This window comes from Equus przewalskii, chromosome 21 (assembly GCF_037783145.1).
Source record: "Equus przewalskii isolate Varuska chromosome 21, EquPr2, whole genome shotgun sequence".
Classification (NCBI taxonomy): Eukaryota; Metazoa; Chordata; class Mammalia; order Perissodactyla; family Equidae; genus Equus; species Equus przewalskii.
This window is the reverse complement of record NC_091851.1, coordinates 14247815-14265960: the sequence shown is the minus strand read 5'-3', so window position 1 is coordinate 14265960 and position 18146 is coordinate 14247815. Positions and strand designations below refer to the sequence as shown.

The following is an 18146-nucleotide window of genomic DNA, read 5'->3' as shown; positions in this document are numbered from 1 at the left end:
AAGACATTGCTGCCGTCAACAGGAAGAATACCCATGGGATTCAAATGTGATTCCCCTGAGATTCAACCATGGCAGGACCTTGGAAGGTTCGGGGCCAATTGGCCCTCCTTCACAATGATGAAGTTTGCTTTGTGACTTTCAGCACATTTATATAAAAGGTGTGTACTCGAGAAATTAAGTGGCAGAATTTTTTTCTCAGTCACCGTTGGTAATCGAATTTATCACAAACAGTAGACTTGAAACAGAAATTTATTCTCACACAGTTCTGGAGCCTCCAAGTTTGGAATCGAGGAATTGGTGGAGCCACGCTCCCTCCGGAGGATCTTGGGAAAATCCTTGCTTGCCTCTTCCCAGCTTCTGATAGCTCCCAGCAGTCCTTAGCATTCCTTGGCTTGTAGCTATGTCACCCCAATCTGCCTCTGTCATCACCTGGCCCTTCTTCTTTTTGTGTCTGTATGTCCTCTCCTCTTCTTATAAGGATACTAGTCATTGGATTTAGGGCCACCCCTAATCCAGAATGGTCTCATCTCAGTCCTTAACTAATTACACATGCAAAGACCCTCTTTATTGGTAAGGTCACATTCTGAGGTACCAAAGTAGACATGAATTTTGGAGGGCACTGTTCAACCCACTACACCCTCTTAGTTCTGCTTTATTTTCTTAGTGCTCGTTTCTTCATTAATCGCCCTTCAGTAACTATTTCAAAGGTTATTAGGAACAAATTTTGTTAGGAATGCCCAGCAGGCATATACATTTCTATATTTTGTGTCTGAACCCATAATTTTCTGATAAAAGAAAGTGATGATGAAATCACTTTTTGCCTGAAACTGTTTCTTGTAAAGTCATCTTTTTTAGAAAAATTGGAAGCCCATCTGCATATCTAGCATGGGGAATAGTTTGGTACTTAAACTCAATAGAACATTCATTCACTGAAAATGATTTTCAAAACTATACAGATAAAAACCTAATAATAAATTTTAAAAGCAGATGATATAATTTTATGTAAAAGATGTGAAATGTATATTCATATGGGAAAAAATACATAAGAATAAACAAAAATGAAAGCTTCGTTAGGATGGCAGGATTATGGATTACTTTATTATTTAATGTCTTGCTTTATTGGTTTTATCTTTGGTTTTAAGTGATTAAGGACTTATCCATTATTCCTACTGGAAGTACTACAAGTTACCCCTCAAGAGGGAGGGGTCGGCCCAGTGGCATAGTGGTTAAGTTCTCACACTCTGCTTTGGCTGCCCTGGTTGGCAGGTTCGGATCCTGGACATGGACCTATGCCACTTGTCAAGCTATGCTGTGGTGGCAACCCACGTACAAAAAACAGAGGAAGATGGGCACAGCTGTTAGTTTACGGCCACTCTTCCTCTCACACACACACACACACACACACACACACACACACACACACAAAAGCCATATACACTCTCCAGTATCCCAAACTGGTTGTACATCATTAAAGATAAGCAATTATTTATTTCCTAACAAGCCAGCCCTGTGGGTCATCCACTGAATTGTGCCAGTGGGAAACTGAGGCAAAGTGTATCCAATGTGGGAGTGTGCTTGGAGGCCTGCACTGGGTAGGTCTTCTCCAGGGAAGGGCAGGAGAGTTCAGTGGGCACAGTCTAGGTTCACTTTGCCCCATAACAGTGTGGATGTGTGGAGGGAGGAAGCATTTGGGAGTCAGACACAAATGGGCTAAAAGTCCTGAGCCTGCCCAGTGCGTTTAGCACCACAGTAAGTGGGACGGCCAGGCTTCTCTGCTTCCATGTGACCCATATGAAGTCACAGCACCTCCTATGAAGTATTCTTATGAAAAGGAAAATCAAGCCTTTGAGCTGAATGACACAACAAGGAGGCATGGGGATTCAGAATGTGGGACATTTTATAGGACATCTGATCTGCCTTCTCAAGACGTCTATGCGTTATGAAAAATAAATAGTAGGAGGGAGTATTCTAGATTAAAATACATTTCAGAGGCATAATTCTCAGAGACATTGTACAGACTATGTACCTTAATTCAAACAAACTAACTGTAAATAGGGGAAATATTAAGATGGGCCATGTATATATCATAGTAAGGAATTACTGCCGATTTTGTTGAATACAGGACTGGTATGGTTGGTTCTGAAAGAAAATGCTCTTCTTATTTAGAGGCACATAGAGAAGTAATTAGAATGAAATGTTATGATGTTTGGAATTTGCCTTAAAATATTTCAGCAGAGAGAAGAAAGAGAAAGAAAAAAAAGGATAGATAAAGGAAATGTGGCTAATTGTTTATAACTGTTGAGTCTTCATCATCAGTATATGGGGGGTTATTTTACTTTTCTCTGTACTTTTATGTATGTTTGAAAATTTTCATAATAAGGAGTTAAAAATAGGTGAATATATTCGTAGAATGTTAACTTCCAAAAAATGATTGTGATTTTTCCTAAGCGAGATTTAAGGGCTAATTTGTCCACCTTCCCCATTATGAGACAAAGAATTCTTAGGGTCATGAGTGATAAGTAGACTCAAACCTTCTCATATACCATTGGTAGGAGAAAATAAATTGATGCAACTTCAGTGGAGGGCAATTTGGCAGTAAATCTCAAAAGGAGAAATACTCTTAGCTGTCATTTTAACTTCTAGGAATTTATCATATGGACGTATGAAAAGGCATGCTATCAGATGCTCAAGGTCATTCACTACGACACTGCTTTTTATAGAAAAGAATTGGAAGTAAACTGTCTATCAATAAGGAGCTGGTTACAAAAATTATACTCATTGAGAAAATGGAATGTTTACACAGCCCTTGAAAGTAATATAATAGACCTTTATTGCTGATATGGAAATGTTTCCAAGGTATATGAAGTTAAAAAATAAAAAATAGGTACAGAAAACTATGAACCAATTTAGAGTTTTAAAAAATACTGATAAGGGACGGGCCCCATGGCCGAGTGGTTAAGTTCACGCACTCTACTTTGGCGGCCCAGGGTTTCGCTGGTTCGGATCCTGGGCCTGGACATGGCACTGCTCATCAGGCCATGCTGAGGCGGCATCCCACATGCCATAACTAGAAGGACCACAACTAAAACATACAACTATGTACTGAGGGGGTTTGGGGAGAAAAAGCAGGGAAAAAAAAAAGATTGGCAACAGTTGTTAGCTCAGGTGCCAATCTTTAAAAAGATAAATCCGATAAGAATAGAAGAAATGAATAACAATATATTGGGTGTAGGATTGGCAGGAGAGGAGATTTTTACTTTTTGTTTTATGTATTTGAATGTTTATCATGTGCGTGTGTTATTTTCTATTATAAAAAGAAAAAGAAAAAATTTAAAGCAAGAAAAAATATCTTAAGAATGTAATTAAGAAGGTGATTCTGCTAAGGGAAAATTGATAAACATATAATTTTAAAAATTATGTAGTGTTTTAAGGTAACAAGAATAATTATTCCTTCCAAAGTATTGGTAAATTATATGAAATTCTGTTTGAAAGTACTTGGCACTCTTCAAACATCGTGATATAAAGGATGAAATTTTACTATTTTTTAAGTGCAAGTTATAGCTGGGGAAATACTGGAGTGATATTTCAGTTTATCTACCATGGAACCAAAATTGGCTTTAAATATACATTAGCCTTCTGTATCTAAACATAAGACTTAGTGTTGGTGGCATCTACTATGCTTCAAGTACTTTTTACATTCATCATCTCAGTGAATGCTTTAGGACCCCTTCAGAGTAGATGGTATCAGTTCTAGTTTTCAGAGGAAGAAACTGAGGCTGGGGACATGAATCAGCTTGCTCAAAGTCACACAAGTAAACAGTCAAGAACTCAGGGCAATTCACTTAGCTTGCCCTGCCACACTATCTCCTTTATTTGGGGAAGAACCAAAGGGAAAATAGGAAGAAGTCATCTGGCCTTTGATCCTTGCTTTACTTATTTCTTCTTCTCTGCAACTAGCTGTGCTTTCTGAATTTTGTCTGATATCCTAGGAAAAGGTACTTAACAGAAGGCATAATGGGGGTCTAGGATTATGAATAGCTGATCAGCTGAATTTTCTTGGATGTTTTCAATAAAACAGAGAATTAACAACTCAGCTATTTTATTTTTCAGATATTGTAGATGCTTTATCAGATCCAAAGAAATTTCTTTCCATTACGGAAAAGAGAGCAGACCAAATGAGAGCTATGGGCATTGAAACTGTAAGTAGCAATGGTTGACTAAAGACAGCTGAGTTGGGGAAGTTTGGTTGTCAAACAGTGATAACAAGAGCCAGGCAAAGTAATAAATTAATGTAATAAGCTTAAAGAGGATTTTTAAAATGGAACTTATCGATTCAACAAAATAGTTTCAAGGTCTATGAAAGTATACTATATTTAATAAAGTATGACCACCATCTGAAAAACTCACTTCATCACCAGTAGCTTAATTCACAACTGGGGACCCTTGACCCATTAGAAATGAAATGGAAAATAGCCAGGACGCTTTTAGGAACATTTAAAATGTAAGATGCTTTTGTGATACAGTAAAATACCAGCTAACCCAATTCAGTGAATCAATGAAATTGGCATTTACTGTTGTTTCTTTTTTTACCAGTCTTGCATCCAACCTTCTCCCATTTCAGTGCATGCTTGGGTTGTTTCTTTGTTTTGAAGCTCCCTTTACTATACTCCTCAGTTTGGAGTGGAAGTAGCAATCTCTCCAGGAGCTAGAAAAAGAGAAGGTGTACCTTCAAAGAGTTGCATCTCCTTTCCTTGACTTCATCCTTTGCCTCAGGCCTGAGGGAACTGTCTAATGTCTATTTCTGCAGGCAAAGATCCCTTAAGGGAATGGAAGGCTAGGCAGGGGAGGGGAGGGGAGAAGCTGAATGGTACAGACTGGAGTCAGTAAAATACAGAGTGTGCAAGGCATTCGACCTTGAAGTGGCATTCATTTGGGGTAATATATACATTTCTGTTCTAGAGTGACATAGCTGATGTGCCCAGTGACACTTCTAAGAATGAGAAGAAAGGAAAGGCCAACACTGCCAAAGCAAATGTGACCCCACAGAGCAGCTCCGAGCTCAGACCAACCACCACAGCCGCCCTGGGGCCTGGCATGGAAGCCAAGAAAGGTAAAGCAGAGTTGTTTGGGCTCCTTACCTATTCTCGCTGTTTTAGACTATTTTTAAAGAGTCTTTGATGAAGATATTAGGAATTGTTCATTTTGCCCATTTTCATTGCCAGTAAAACTCAGAACAGCATGTTTGCTTGTGGATTAGACAAACTTCTTAATTTCCCTGAGTGTTTAACAGGGAGTCAGCATTTGTGTTTCATCTGCTAGGTCCCCTGAACCTTAATTCCACTGGGTACAGTATCCATAGTTTTAGAAAATGTTTAAATTCAGTGTCCTTCATGGAAAGAACTTCCACACAGTGAACTTTGCTAGCTCTTCCAGATACCACTTCAGGCACGGATCTGGACAGGGAGTGGGCTCATGAACCAACAGAGTCATGATTGTTCAGACATTTCTAGATTCCCTTATTGATAATTTCTCCCCAACAATAGATATTTAGCATCTATGCTTATTTATTTGTAAAATAATCAAATGGGCATTTGAAGGCCAATTCTCTGTGGTTACCTGTGGATGAAACAAAATATCATAAGAGGTGTCATCACAAAGAATTATGTGTCCCATGTGCTAACATTCAGCCAGTTTGGAGGGGAACAACTCTTCTGGTTATTTAAAGTTGAATTCCGTTCTTACTGGCTAGGCATCTGTTCTGATTGGATGGTGCCCATCCCACACTGTTAATTAAATATTTTAAATGTCCTCTTTGACCATGAATCATTTACTAAGCTCACTCTTCCTACTAGAATAAGAATTTCTCTATTTCCTAATGGTTTTTTACTCAGTATATTTATATTTGTCTCATTTATATGTAAATTCAGTGTCCTTGTGTGAGGGAATCAAGTTATTTGTACACTTAAGTAGAAACAGTGCTGAGTTTAAGGTAAGAAATGACAGGTTTTCCCAAACCAAAGGAGCATAGTAATTTAGCAGGAAACCAAGTGTGCGTTGAGCTTTGTGAAACAAATTAGAAAATGAGACTGCACAAAAGTAGCCCAAATTGTACTTTGCCTGCAGCTGTTTGTCTGTTCTCCTCTGGAAAGAACATGGAACAAGGTAATAATACAGGCTTTGGGTATTCCATACCAGCACTGGTCATTATTAACGTTAGCCACTCAGGCAGAGATAGACCGTAGGAAATGGGAGAGTTTTTGTTTAATTAAAGTTCTTGTATCACACCCACTAGTACTTAAAGACATTAGTAATTATAGTGAGTTAAATGGCCTGAAAAACGGTGCTGTGTGGCCAGCTTCTCACAGACGACAGAAGTGATCCTAGTTCTAGAAGGGACCATGCTTGTGTTTAGAACTAACTTACCCCTGGTTCCAAATGAGGCTGCACTTGAAGGAGCCAAGCAGCTCTCAGTTCTACTCCAGTCTCCTCAGCAGACGCCCTGAGAAAGAGGGTCTACACACTGTTTCATTTGGGCCTTTTATTCAGGAAACTTGGAAGCCTACTCTAAGTGACAGTCCTAGGTTCTATGAGAACTGCCTTCAAATCTTCAGGGACCTCACGTGGCTAGAGGGATAAGATAGGGCAGGCTCCACACAATGGCCAACCTAGGCAGTGGTCAGTGAGGGCTGACTACTCAGAAACAGGAGGAGTGAAGGTGTCCCTGCCAGCAAGGGTCCCAGAGAAGACTTACGGATGAGATTGCAATTGAGCTGGGCCTGGAATCATAGGTCTGACTTGAGCAGGAAGAGAAGGTGAAGGAGCCAAGAGAAGGCATCCTAAGAGGAAGCAACTTAGGAAGTAACCTAGATTTAGGAAAAGGGGGCAGGGCGAATGCTGATAGGAAGTGGTGAATAGTTCACTTTTCCTGGTCTGGAAAGGGTCTGGGACCACCCTGAGAAGGCAGTGGGGAATGCCAAAGGATTTTTTAAGGAAGATTAAAACAGTCATGGCAGAAGAACTCATTAAAAGGGGTATATAGATGCTAAGGGCCAGATAAAAATTTGGGGCATGATGCTGGAGGAGGGAGTTGTGCTAGAAAAGGAAAAGGTTAGAGGGAACAGGAACAGGATGAGGGTAAAAGGCACCCATGATGGATGTGAGTAAAATTGACAGTATGGAAATTGTGGTCAGTAAGAGGCACCTCTAAGTTACTGGTTATGGAGGAGGGACAGTTTCAAGCAAAGTGAATATACCATTTATAGCTGTCAGTGGAAGGTGAGGTCAAGTGGAGATGAAGGTTTCTAGAATTGAAAGCATCATAGAAATGAGAAAGAAAGCAATGAGGATTCTTCTTATAGCTATTGAATCACTATGTTGGATGCTTGGGAAGGCCTACATAGGAAAACCAAGAGCCAGATGCTGGAGTTCACAGAGCAGTGAATGTACAACCTAGAAGGACACATGTGGAGGTAGCCAGGCTCAACTGAGCCTGCTATAAGTGAGGGGCCTGTTCTTTTAGGGGAACATGGTAGCTTTTAGGGGAATGGCATAGAAGTACGAGACAGAAGTTTATAGGTGTTCTTCCAATTCTTCTCTATGACTTGGGGGATGAGTGGGGAGGGAGTCAGGAAATAAACTCTACTCCAATGGCCTTTGTGGGAAGAGATGTCATTTGAGAAGGCAAGCTTCTGTTTGCCCTCTAGAGAATAGTCTTTGTTTGGGTTACCCCAAAGCAGACCCTGAGACATGGTTTCCAGTGCAGTTAGTTTGAGGGGTGTAATGGACACAGGTAGAGGCAGGGGGAAGTGATACAAGGAAGGAAAGAGAGCCAATAATCAGAGTGTTCTCAAGTTACTTACCACTAAGGCACCTGGAGCTTAACCTCTGGGGAAACTCTGGGGGCTGGTGTTGGACACACACCTCAGAGGTGTCCTCCTGGAGGGGTGAGGGAGTCGGGAATTCTGACTCTGGTCAGCCTTTTGTTGAGAGCTCCTGTGGGAGGGATAAATTCCCTGAGGATTCTAGATTGGTAGAAGGACAGTAAAGCACGTTTTGGAGGAAAGAGAGTCCTCAGGTAAGGAAATGCAGGTACTGGTGTTGGAAGTCAACTAAAGTGAGCTGACTTGGAGGCAGCAAGATACATGGGCGCCGCCCAGCAGCGTTGGCTGCAAACATCTGTGAAAGTGAGAAATCGTGAAGTTCTAAATGGGTTCTCTTAGAAATGCAGACAAACAGCAGTAACTGCACCGATGCTCTTGACTTTTTCTTTAATTTTAAGCATACAGAATTAAGAAAACTCAGCTCCTAATTGATCTCCAAGTTATGGTTTGAGAAAAGACATGTTATTTTTAATGAGCTTTGTTGATAAGAACAGAAAACTTTACATAGTGAGGGACCAGCCCAGTGGCATAGTGGTTAGGTTCACATGCTCCACTTCAGCGGCCCGGAGTTTGAGATTCAGATCCTGGGCATGGACCTACGCACCGCTTATCAAGCCATGCTGTGGCAGGCATCCCACATATAAAGTAGAGGAAGATGGGCACAGATGTTAGCTCAGGGCCAATCTTCCTCGGCCAAAAGAACATAGGCAGTGAATGTTAGCTCAGGGCTAATCTTCCAAAAAAAAACAAACAAAACTTTATGTAGTGAAACTTCAACTAGCCACAATCTTTGGATCCAAAAGATTCCACATAACCCTACTTTCACACCAGGGTAGGCTGGAGGCCTGCACTGTCCAATATAGTAGCCACTAGCCACATGCGGCTATTTAAACTGAAAAATTAAAATGTGAATTTTTAGTTATACTAGCCACATTTCAGGTGCTCAAGAGCCACATGTGACTAGTGGCTATCCGTTGGGCATCTCACATATGGAACATTTCTGCTATTATCTAAAGTTCTATCAGACAGGCGGCTCTAGACATACAGATAGAACTGAGCATGTACCAATTCCTGTTCTGTAGAGTGTAGTGTTTTTCTAATGAAATTATTTATAGGGCTAAAATTTTTACAAGTTATTTGTGTCTCTCTCAGAAAACACAAAACCAAACCTATGTTTTCATAGGTTCCTGTTCATCAAGGTTTAGTTGAACCAAGACCAAAAAAAGCATCTCATCAGACTGGATCAAACTCTTAGTATTTGTTAGATTTCTGGAGGGGGCCTGGCCCCGTGGCTAAGTGGTTAAGTTCACGTGCTCTGCTTCGGCCACCCAGGGTTTCACCGGTTCAGATCCTGGGCCCGGACATGGCACCGCTCAACAAGCCATACTGAGGTGGCATCCCACATGCCACAACTAGAAGGACCTACAACTGAAAATACACAACTATGTACCCAGGGGGCTTTGGGAGGAAAAATAAAATCTTTTAAAAAAATCCTTAATTAATTAGATTTCTGGAGGACCTTGCATACCCCCCAGTCCATATGTTCATTTCACAGACAAGAGTCACAGACAAGACCCAAAGATAGAGAGCTCTTAGCTATCCAGGATTCACTCCTCTGCCCTACACTGCCTCTCACTGTCCTCAGTAAAGCAGGGAGTTAGCTTGTGATGTCAGGCTTAAGAGCCCAGAGAGCAACCCCATATTCCCTTGACACCCCTATCATAAAGTGTTTGAGATCACAAGACTGATTTCTCTCAGCCACAGCTCTCCTTTTCCAGCCTTACCGCCCACACACTGGTTGTGCACATCTTCTTAAAATGGATAAAACTGAAAAACAAGAGCCTGGAACTCAATACTGATCATTCTTGGATATCTCAGCCCTAGCCTTTGGGATTCTAATGGTAATCGATTATAGTACAGAGTGCACATTCATTTTGTTTGCCTAAGATGACAATCTGCAATCAAACAGAATGTTTGGGATTCTTCTCCAAGTCGTTGCCATGACAACACCTGGCTTGGCATCACTCAGATAGCAGGATAACTTAGTATATTACTCCAGATCTTCATGACCGCATCCTGTTATATAACAGTTTGATTTCATTATTTCCTATATGTTGAAGGCATTGCTTTGCTCAAAAGCATATTGCTGAAATGCTAACATTAAATGCGGTAAAAGAAAGAAGCTGAAAAAATGTTTTGTTCTTCAGAGATGATGAAGTAGGAAATAGAGTTGGGAGTTAGATGACTGGTATAATGTGCCTTGAAATGGCAAAGACAAGGGTAACTGTAATAGATGCTGTTACTCCTAGTCAGATCTCCTTGTTGGGGTCAGTGCTGCATCCCCCAGCTGCTAGGAGTGTTAGCCAATTGCAAATCACCGCTACACTTTTCTCCCTAGAGTTGCCCTCAGATCATGGGAGTTCTCTTGCCTAGAAATGCCTGGAAGGTTCTGTAAAACCTCTGACACCCTCAGCTGATGATATGGGGTTACAAAAGCTCAGTCTCCTTACCTCGTGGTAGAGCAACTCTGGAGGGCCATTTATGCTAAAGAGCACCCTGTAGGATCAGACTGAGGCTGGATTTCAGCTAGAAATACACTCGACCTTCTTCCTCTGCCCTGTCCTGCTTCTCACTCCCTCAGAGGGTCTTCCTGAGAGCCTTTTCTCAGTAAATCACATGCACATGAACCCTCACCTCAGGCTCTGTGAGTAGGGAACTTGACCTAAGACAATAAGCATATCAGCTAAGTGTCTAGTTAATTTCTTTGTAATGCACAGTGACTTAATTTTATTTTTTTTTTTAGGTATTGAACTTATCCCTCAAGTAAGGATAGAAGATTTAAAGCAGATGAAGGTAAAATTGCTTGGTCATTTTGCAAGCACTCTTGAATTACACATATTGGTGAAACCAACGTATTTTTGTTTCTCACCAGCTATAATCATTGTTGTAGTGCTACAGAAAACTTATTTTGGATCCTCTTTGTTTTTTCCACAGGCTTACTTGAAGCATTTAAAGAAACAACAGAAGGAGCTAAATTCTTTAAAGAAGAAACATGCAAAGGTACAGTGTTTTGTGTGTGCGTGCCTATGTGTGCGTAGTTTTGTTTGTTTTTTCCTTTTAGCTCCCTGAGGAAACCCTCAAGCTACTGTTTTGTGTTGTGGACTGAGGAATTCTTCACAGCCAAAACACTCCTTAGAAACTGATACCAGCCAACTGGACAGTATTACCTTCATTTTAACTGGTTAGAAAAGGAAATTAAAAAGCAGAATCCATTTGGGATCGGTTGTCACTGATTTGTGATGCGCATTTCTAACAGTTATTTCAAAAGCATATCAAAAAACCCATTGAAAAATTGTTTAAGAATATGACTTCATCTAAACTAGCGGGCCATACCCAGACTATTGAAAACCCGCTGGCAATCCTATCCTCTAAGTACCGGAGTTCCCTGGGCTCTGGCAAATGGGCTGCCACACACGGTGCATGCAGGGAGAGGCTGCTGAGTTCCAGACTTCTCACCCCGGCACCTAGAGAGAGAACTCTTCTCACTTTTCCCCCGTCATGGCCTACTTCTGAAATATAGTTGTTTTTCCTTTTTACCCATAAGAAGAGTCTTTTGACAGTGATTGTGAGAATTTATAAGAGCTAGTTGCAAATTTAAGAGAATAGCAGGAGGTGGCCTTGGAAATTCTCATGTAGGTTGGAAAACTTCACAGCCCTCAGCATCATCCTGCTTTCCAGTGTTCCTTCCCAGAGAAAGGAAGACAGCCTAATACCTCTTTCCTTATTAAGGTATGTCACAGCAGTGGCTACCACTGGAAGCATAATGTGTGTCCTCTTCCATTAAGGGCAATGAAACCAAGAGAGACTTAATTTCCTACCTTGAAAGGACTTCTGAGTTCTTTTAAACTAATCTTGCATTCCCAATTCTTTATACTCTGACCCAAGCCTCAAACCATGGCGTGTCCTGCAGAGCTGGACTTGAGAGATGTACCTCTGACTTACTCCAGATAGTAAGATGCAAAGAGCATGGTCAGGAACTCTGTCATTTCTTTAGCGATTTACGCTCCTTTGAGAAATTTGGCCTCTTCTTGGCCTAGTAATATTCCCTGTATTATTGAATTTCATGGATCTGTTGATGTAGAGGTCGCTTCAAAGACTGTTCCTAAATTTCATGAATAATTCCATCCAATGTAATTCCTTTCATTGCCCCTAAGGAAAACTTGCCACAGATTTTCATAAATGTGGGACTATGGGAGACACAGCTAAAGTGGTGATTTCAATTTTGTTGGCCGTTGGCACCAGCTTTCAATATGCAAAGGCAACGGGAAAAAAAAAGAGAAAAGAAAATGAGAATGCAGCTTAAGTGACTTTAGTTCATTAGGAATGGAGTTGGTACCCACATGGCAAGGCATCATCCAACACATTTTCCTTCCATTGAAATGGGATCTCTGTCTTTGAGGCAGGTGTCTCAGTGGCCTTTGGGCCACTTGGAAACTTAAACATTTTGGCCTCACACTCACTTAATATTTCCTTGAGGCATGACCGGGAAATATACTGTGAATGATAATAATAATAGCAGCTAGAATTTTTGCATGCTGAGTATTTTCCAGATGCTGTGCGCAGCACTTTACATTTATTATCTCATTTAATACTGTCTACCCTATAAGGCACAGCCTAAGTCCCCACTTTGCACGTGTGGAAATTAAGATTAGGGAGGTTAAACAATTTAACTAATGTCCAGCACTAGGGAGTAGCAGAGCCATTATTTGAACCCAAATCACCTGAGTCTAGAACTCAGACTCTCGCTACATTTTTCTGTGGAGAATTTTGGATGCTTCAATAAATAAATAAGTTCCCCTCGTTGCAGCAATGCAGTGGCAGCACAGGGGATGTTATATAAATCTCCATCTGGTTTGGACAGTGTCAGTATACTGGTTACCTGGACAGCTACTAAGGAAGGATGCTCATCAGTTCTTTAGAACGTGACCTGCATAATACTGAGCAGAGTTGTCTGTTGATTCTCGTGTCTACCTTTGCGTCCACACTGACTCAGGTCAGTTAACAGGCGTATCTGGTTAGTCAGAAGAGTGGCAAAGACACTGTCTTAGTCAGCTTGGGCTACTATGGCAAATTACCGTAGACCAGGTGGCTTAAACAAAGACATTTATTTCTCACAGTTCCGGAAGTTAGAAGTCCAAAGTCAAGTGCAGCAGATTCAGTGTCTGATGGGGACCCCCTTCCTGACTGCAGACAGCCTCCTCCTTGTATCCTCACATGGTAGAGAGAGCTGTCATCTTTCTCCTGTCTCTGCTTATAAGGTCACTAATCCCATTCATGGGGGCTCCACCCTCATGACCTAATTACCTCCCTAAGGCCTCACTTCCAAATTCCATCACATTGAGAATTAGGGCTTCAACATAAGAATTTGGGAGGGGGGCTGGCCCCGTGGCCGAGTGGTTAAGTTCACGTGCTCCGCTGCAAGTGGCCCAGTGTTTCGTTGGTTCGAATCCTGGGCGTGGACATGGCACTGCTCATCAAGCCACTCTGAGGCAGCGTCCCACATGCCACAACTAGAAGGACCCACAACGAAGAATATACAACTATGTACCGGGGGGCTTTGGGGAGAAAAAGGAAAAAATAAAATCTTTAAAAAAAAAAAAAAAGAATTTGGGAGGGACACAAGAATTTAGTCCACAGCAGGTGAAAAAGTGTTCTGCGAGACAGTTGATGGGTGTCTTGGGTAGCTCTTCTCCTCCACCTCAGACACCACCTGCTTCCTTCCTTCCGTTTTCTTCACACTCGTAGGCAGGGAAATGCTCGTATTACTTAGTAACCAGTAAGTCCCAGATGGCCAAAAGGATCAAAGTTGCCATCATTTGCAGAAAACAACCTTGAGTTTCTTAGAGCCCCACATTATAATAGAACCAAAACCTCAAAGAAGATTTTAAGTTTCCCTAAATCCTACCGCCTAAGTTTGCGTGGACTTTCATAACAGGTCCCGTGTGGTTTTTTGCAGGAAGCCTTCACCGTTCCTTAGGTCGAGCAGCAGAGCTAAGTGGCCCCAGTCACATGTGCAGTGCTTGCCCGTTGCTTTCAGAAGCATTTCTGAGCAGGGGAATGCATTTCATGGCTTGCTTTCATACCCTCAGCTACTTCACAAGTTCAAGTTACAAGTGTGTGATTATAAGCTTATGAATGAATTCCTTCTCCCACGTTAAATACACAGGGGGCCCACTTTTTTATTCAACCTGCTTTGGCTGTATAATTTATGCACTCTGAATTTTGTAGTCTTTTTGTATAAAACTACTACTATGAATAAGGTTAACATTTATTTCATGCCACTTTTGTGTTACACATTTTATATATATTCCCAAATCCTCACAATATCCCTGAAGTCTGCATTTTAGACATGAATGAAGTGAAATTCAGAGAAGTGAGTCCCTGGCCTAGAGCTGTACAACTCGTGAATGCTGGTTATAACTAAAGTCCTTTTCATCTACTTTAACTGTCCAAGGGCTTTGCAAATAATTATTGTCAAATAATGAGATCTTCCTGTCTGTAAACTCCGTAATATTTCAGTCTATAATATTTCCTGAATATTTGCCACTGTCTCATCTGAGCCAGCTTGTAAGATGAAGGATATATATGACTATTTACTTGCCTGATATGTGCTGAGGCCTACTTGACTAACACACTTGTCTTTAAAAATGAAAAAAGAAAAGCTATTGAAGAAAGTGGAAGGATGTGACAAACCTATCATCATTAGACACACTTACTGCCTGATCTCCATTTGATCATGTTTCTCCTAACACTAATTTTCTTCCTGTCAATACTTTTAAAATGGTAAAACTAGCTAATCTACATTGAGGTTTACTTAAGCACTTATTCTTAGGTATTCTTGTAACAATTCCATGAAGTAATATAATTATATTAACTTGTATCAGTTAGCCTTTGCTGGGTAACAAACTAATGTAAGTGACTTAAAACAACAGTCATGTATTTAGCTCACAGTTTTGTGGGTCAGCAGTTTGGGCTGGCTTCAGCTGGATGATTCTTCTGGTCTCAGCTGAGGTCACTCCTGCATCTGCTGTCATTGTCAGTTTGGCAGGTGGTGGGCAAATGTAGGGGGGCTGGCTGTTTTGGAAGACTTCTCCTGAGCCACTTCCTCTCTGCTTTATGTGGTCTCTCATCTTCCAGCAGGCTAGTCCAGACTTACTCAGATAACAGGGGTCCCAGGAGACCAAGCAGAAGCAGGCAAGGCTTCTTGGGGCCTCAGCTCAGAATGGCACACCATCACTTCCACCTTGTTCTCTTGGCTAAAGAAAATCCTAAGGCCCAGAGTTGAGGGTTGAGGACTCTACCTCTCTTGGCAGGAGGAGCCAGAAAGTCACATTGCTAAGTGGGGATGGATGCAGAGAGGAAAAAATTGTGGCCATTTTTGCAACAGTCTACCAACCATTTGACAGATGAGATAATTTACACTTAAAAGAAACACAAGTTGGCTAAATTGCCTAGCCTTTAAAGGTGGAGCCAGGATTTGAATCAAAATTCTGTCTGACTCCAGAATTCAAGCTCTTAACCACTATGCAGGTTTGCCTCTGACTTTTCCCACGTTAATTTATCTTTCCACACATCTTGGTGGTCTTAGTGAAAGGGCTTTAAGAGCAATCATGAGTCTCTCACGGCACATATATCTTGGCTTCCTTTGGGACTGATTTTTCACATATGATTCTTGGGCCAAGAGCTGGAGGTTACATAAAATTCCATATTCTTGTGCCCATCAGAGTCTTAGTTATAATCTCCAAGGAGAAGTCTATGAAATACATTTTAAATAAACTCCTCTCCTACACACAATAAATTTTGAGAACTGTTTCTTTAGGAAAATTGTTTAACACTCTTTACTGTCCCTCGGCCCCTTAGTCGAAACCCCACCAATTGCCTGCAAGATGCAGTTCAGGCCCCTTTAAAAAACAAGTTCTACCCTGTTGTCAAGCAATAGTGAGAATAAATTCCCCCAGCCTTTCTGTGAAACAAAATCTACAACACTTTTATAACAGTTTTGAAGCCCACCCAAGATGGGGCTGACTAAGGTTGCCATCCCAAACCCTTAGGTTGTAAAATAACTACCACGGAGGGAAGGTAGCCTGAGCTGCACCCTCCCAACCACAGTGCCCATGCTTCCTCCTTGGCACTTGGTAGCTAAGAGCAAAGACCAGTACTTAGTCCACATTCAGTGATGGTAGGGCACTCTCAGCTCTTACATATCAGCCTCGGTAATAATGCCAATAATGTCAGACCTATAGGGAAGCAGAGAATCCATGAACTAAATCTCGGTGGTTTAAGAAATAAATGTCTCATCCAAAAGAGAATCTATTTCCAAACTTGAAGGGTAGCTGCAGGATGGAGACACAACAGTGGTGTGAATATGAACAGCTGCCATTTGTAAAAGAAAGCCATAGAAACAGGTGGATGGTCTGCTGCTAAGAGAGTGAGGAGAAATGACCATTAGCCCCAAATGAGATCGAGATGCTATTAACATGCCTAGTTTTTGGAAAATGCCAGTGGTCAATTGCTTTTGACCCTGTGAATGCAGCTGGCTGTCAGACTTCTATTTGTCTCTCACTTTCTAGAACCACCTCTTCAGTTTGTAATGGAAACTGGGGGGATGGTTTTCAAGTATCTGTTAGATGAGATACAGAAAAAGCAGAGCTAAGCAACAGTGATCCACCCTAGCACATGACTCATTAGGTCCAGAACCATTTGCTTTCCTGAGACAAGCATGCTTTTCAATCGTCTGATGTGGTCAAATCCTTAGGACAAAAAGTTTAAAACCCAAAGTTGGATAATTACTCCCAGTAACATGTTAGAAGAAGAATTACAACTCAGTTGCCTCTAGGGACCAGGCATGAAGACCGTTGCCCAGGTATAGTAAACAGGGGAGTGCTCATTCCTGTTCAAAGGGGAAGTCAGATTTAGCTGCCACCATCGGTACCCCGAGAGGCCAGGGGCCCGCTCTGTTCTCTAAAGGAGAGCTATAAAATCTGAAATTGTATATGAATTTCCTGATCTTTTATAGTGGCCACTACTTCAGTCTTTTCTTCAAATACAATGTAGACCAAAAAAAGAAAAAAATCTGAAAAACTACATCTGTAGATTGGATGTGGCCCTTGGGTCACCAGGTTGCACAATTTGCAACATCACTATTAGGTGAGTCAAATTAAATGCCTGCGAAACCAACTAAAATTTGGCATTTCAGTAAAACTAGTAATGGAAAATTTGCTCTTTGCTAGGCAAGCAAGTTAGCTGATAACACCAAGCCTGCTGTTAAAACTCATCAATTGTAATTCATGGTAAAGCCTCAATAACAGACTTACAACTCTGTTATGAAGTAGAAAGGGCCGGAGACACAGCACCCACGCACAGAGGCAGCTTACTGGTAATCTCAGAGTTACACACTGAGCAGACATGATTTGCTCAGATTTTTCAGCATCATCTGTGATGCAATAATTACACCCATAATCACATCAGTCACAAGAATGAATTGCAACAGAATTTTTTCCCAAAAGAAGCTGAATTTACTCTTCGATGAGAATCATATACAAATTCTGCTAAAAGTTATACATTTATTCCCCCTCAAATGTCCCAGTTAAGATCGACTTTAAAGTCAGCACATTGAATTTTGGTACTCTTGACCTGAATGAACGAAAAAGATGTATGTCTCTTCTATGGTGTCTCACGATTTAGGTAAGGATCAAAAGAATAAAATCAATGATAGGTTTTTTTTTTTTTTTTGAGTTAAAATGAGCTTAGAGATCTTTTCCTGGCTCCTCCCCAGGAAGCTGAGTCTTGACCCCTGTCACATGATGATCCTTAATTCAGATCCTGGTTCCTTTGTGGAAGGAGAAGTGGTGTCTGAGAACCAGATTATCCAAAAACACTTCAGTCATCACTGCCTACCACACAGGGAATAGCATTTTGAGCACAGAAGGAAACACGGATAATTTTTCAAGACCAGCTTTCTTCTTATTTGTATTAACTATAATCATTTTAATTCAATATGCTTCTAATTTTTGAAATTATTTCTACATACGTTAGATAACTTTGCACCTCATCACAATTCCATGAATTAGGGTGGGCAAACAGATCTTGTTCAGTTTTCTAATAAAGAAGTTGAGGCCTGGAAAGATTTATATATGTTAAACAAAGCTGCTGGCTGGCTAATTATTGACTGAGCCCGGACTGGAATCCTCTTGCTACTTTCCCATG

General features: G+C 41.1%; 1 protein-coding gene across 17 annotated transcripts in view; it reads left to right on the top strand.

Annotated features, from left to right (window-relative positions):
* Positions 1-18146, top strand: part of PLCB4 (phospholipase C beta 4) — a 388953-nt gene that overhangs the window by 350113 nt on the left and 20694 nt on the right. For all 17 annotated transcript variants that reach the window (XM_070587877.1, XM_070587870.1, XM_070587869.1 and 14 more), the window contains 4 exons: positions 4111-4199; positions 4960-5110; positions 10684-10733; positions 10875-10940. In XM_070587877.1, the coding sequence (XP_070443978.1) occupies positions 4111-4199; positions 4960-5110; positions 10684-10733; positions 10875-10940 (356 nt within the window). The remainder of the gene's footprint in view (positions 1-4110; positions 4200-4959; positions 5111-10683; positions 10734-10874; positions 10941-18146) is intronic.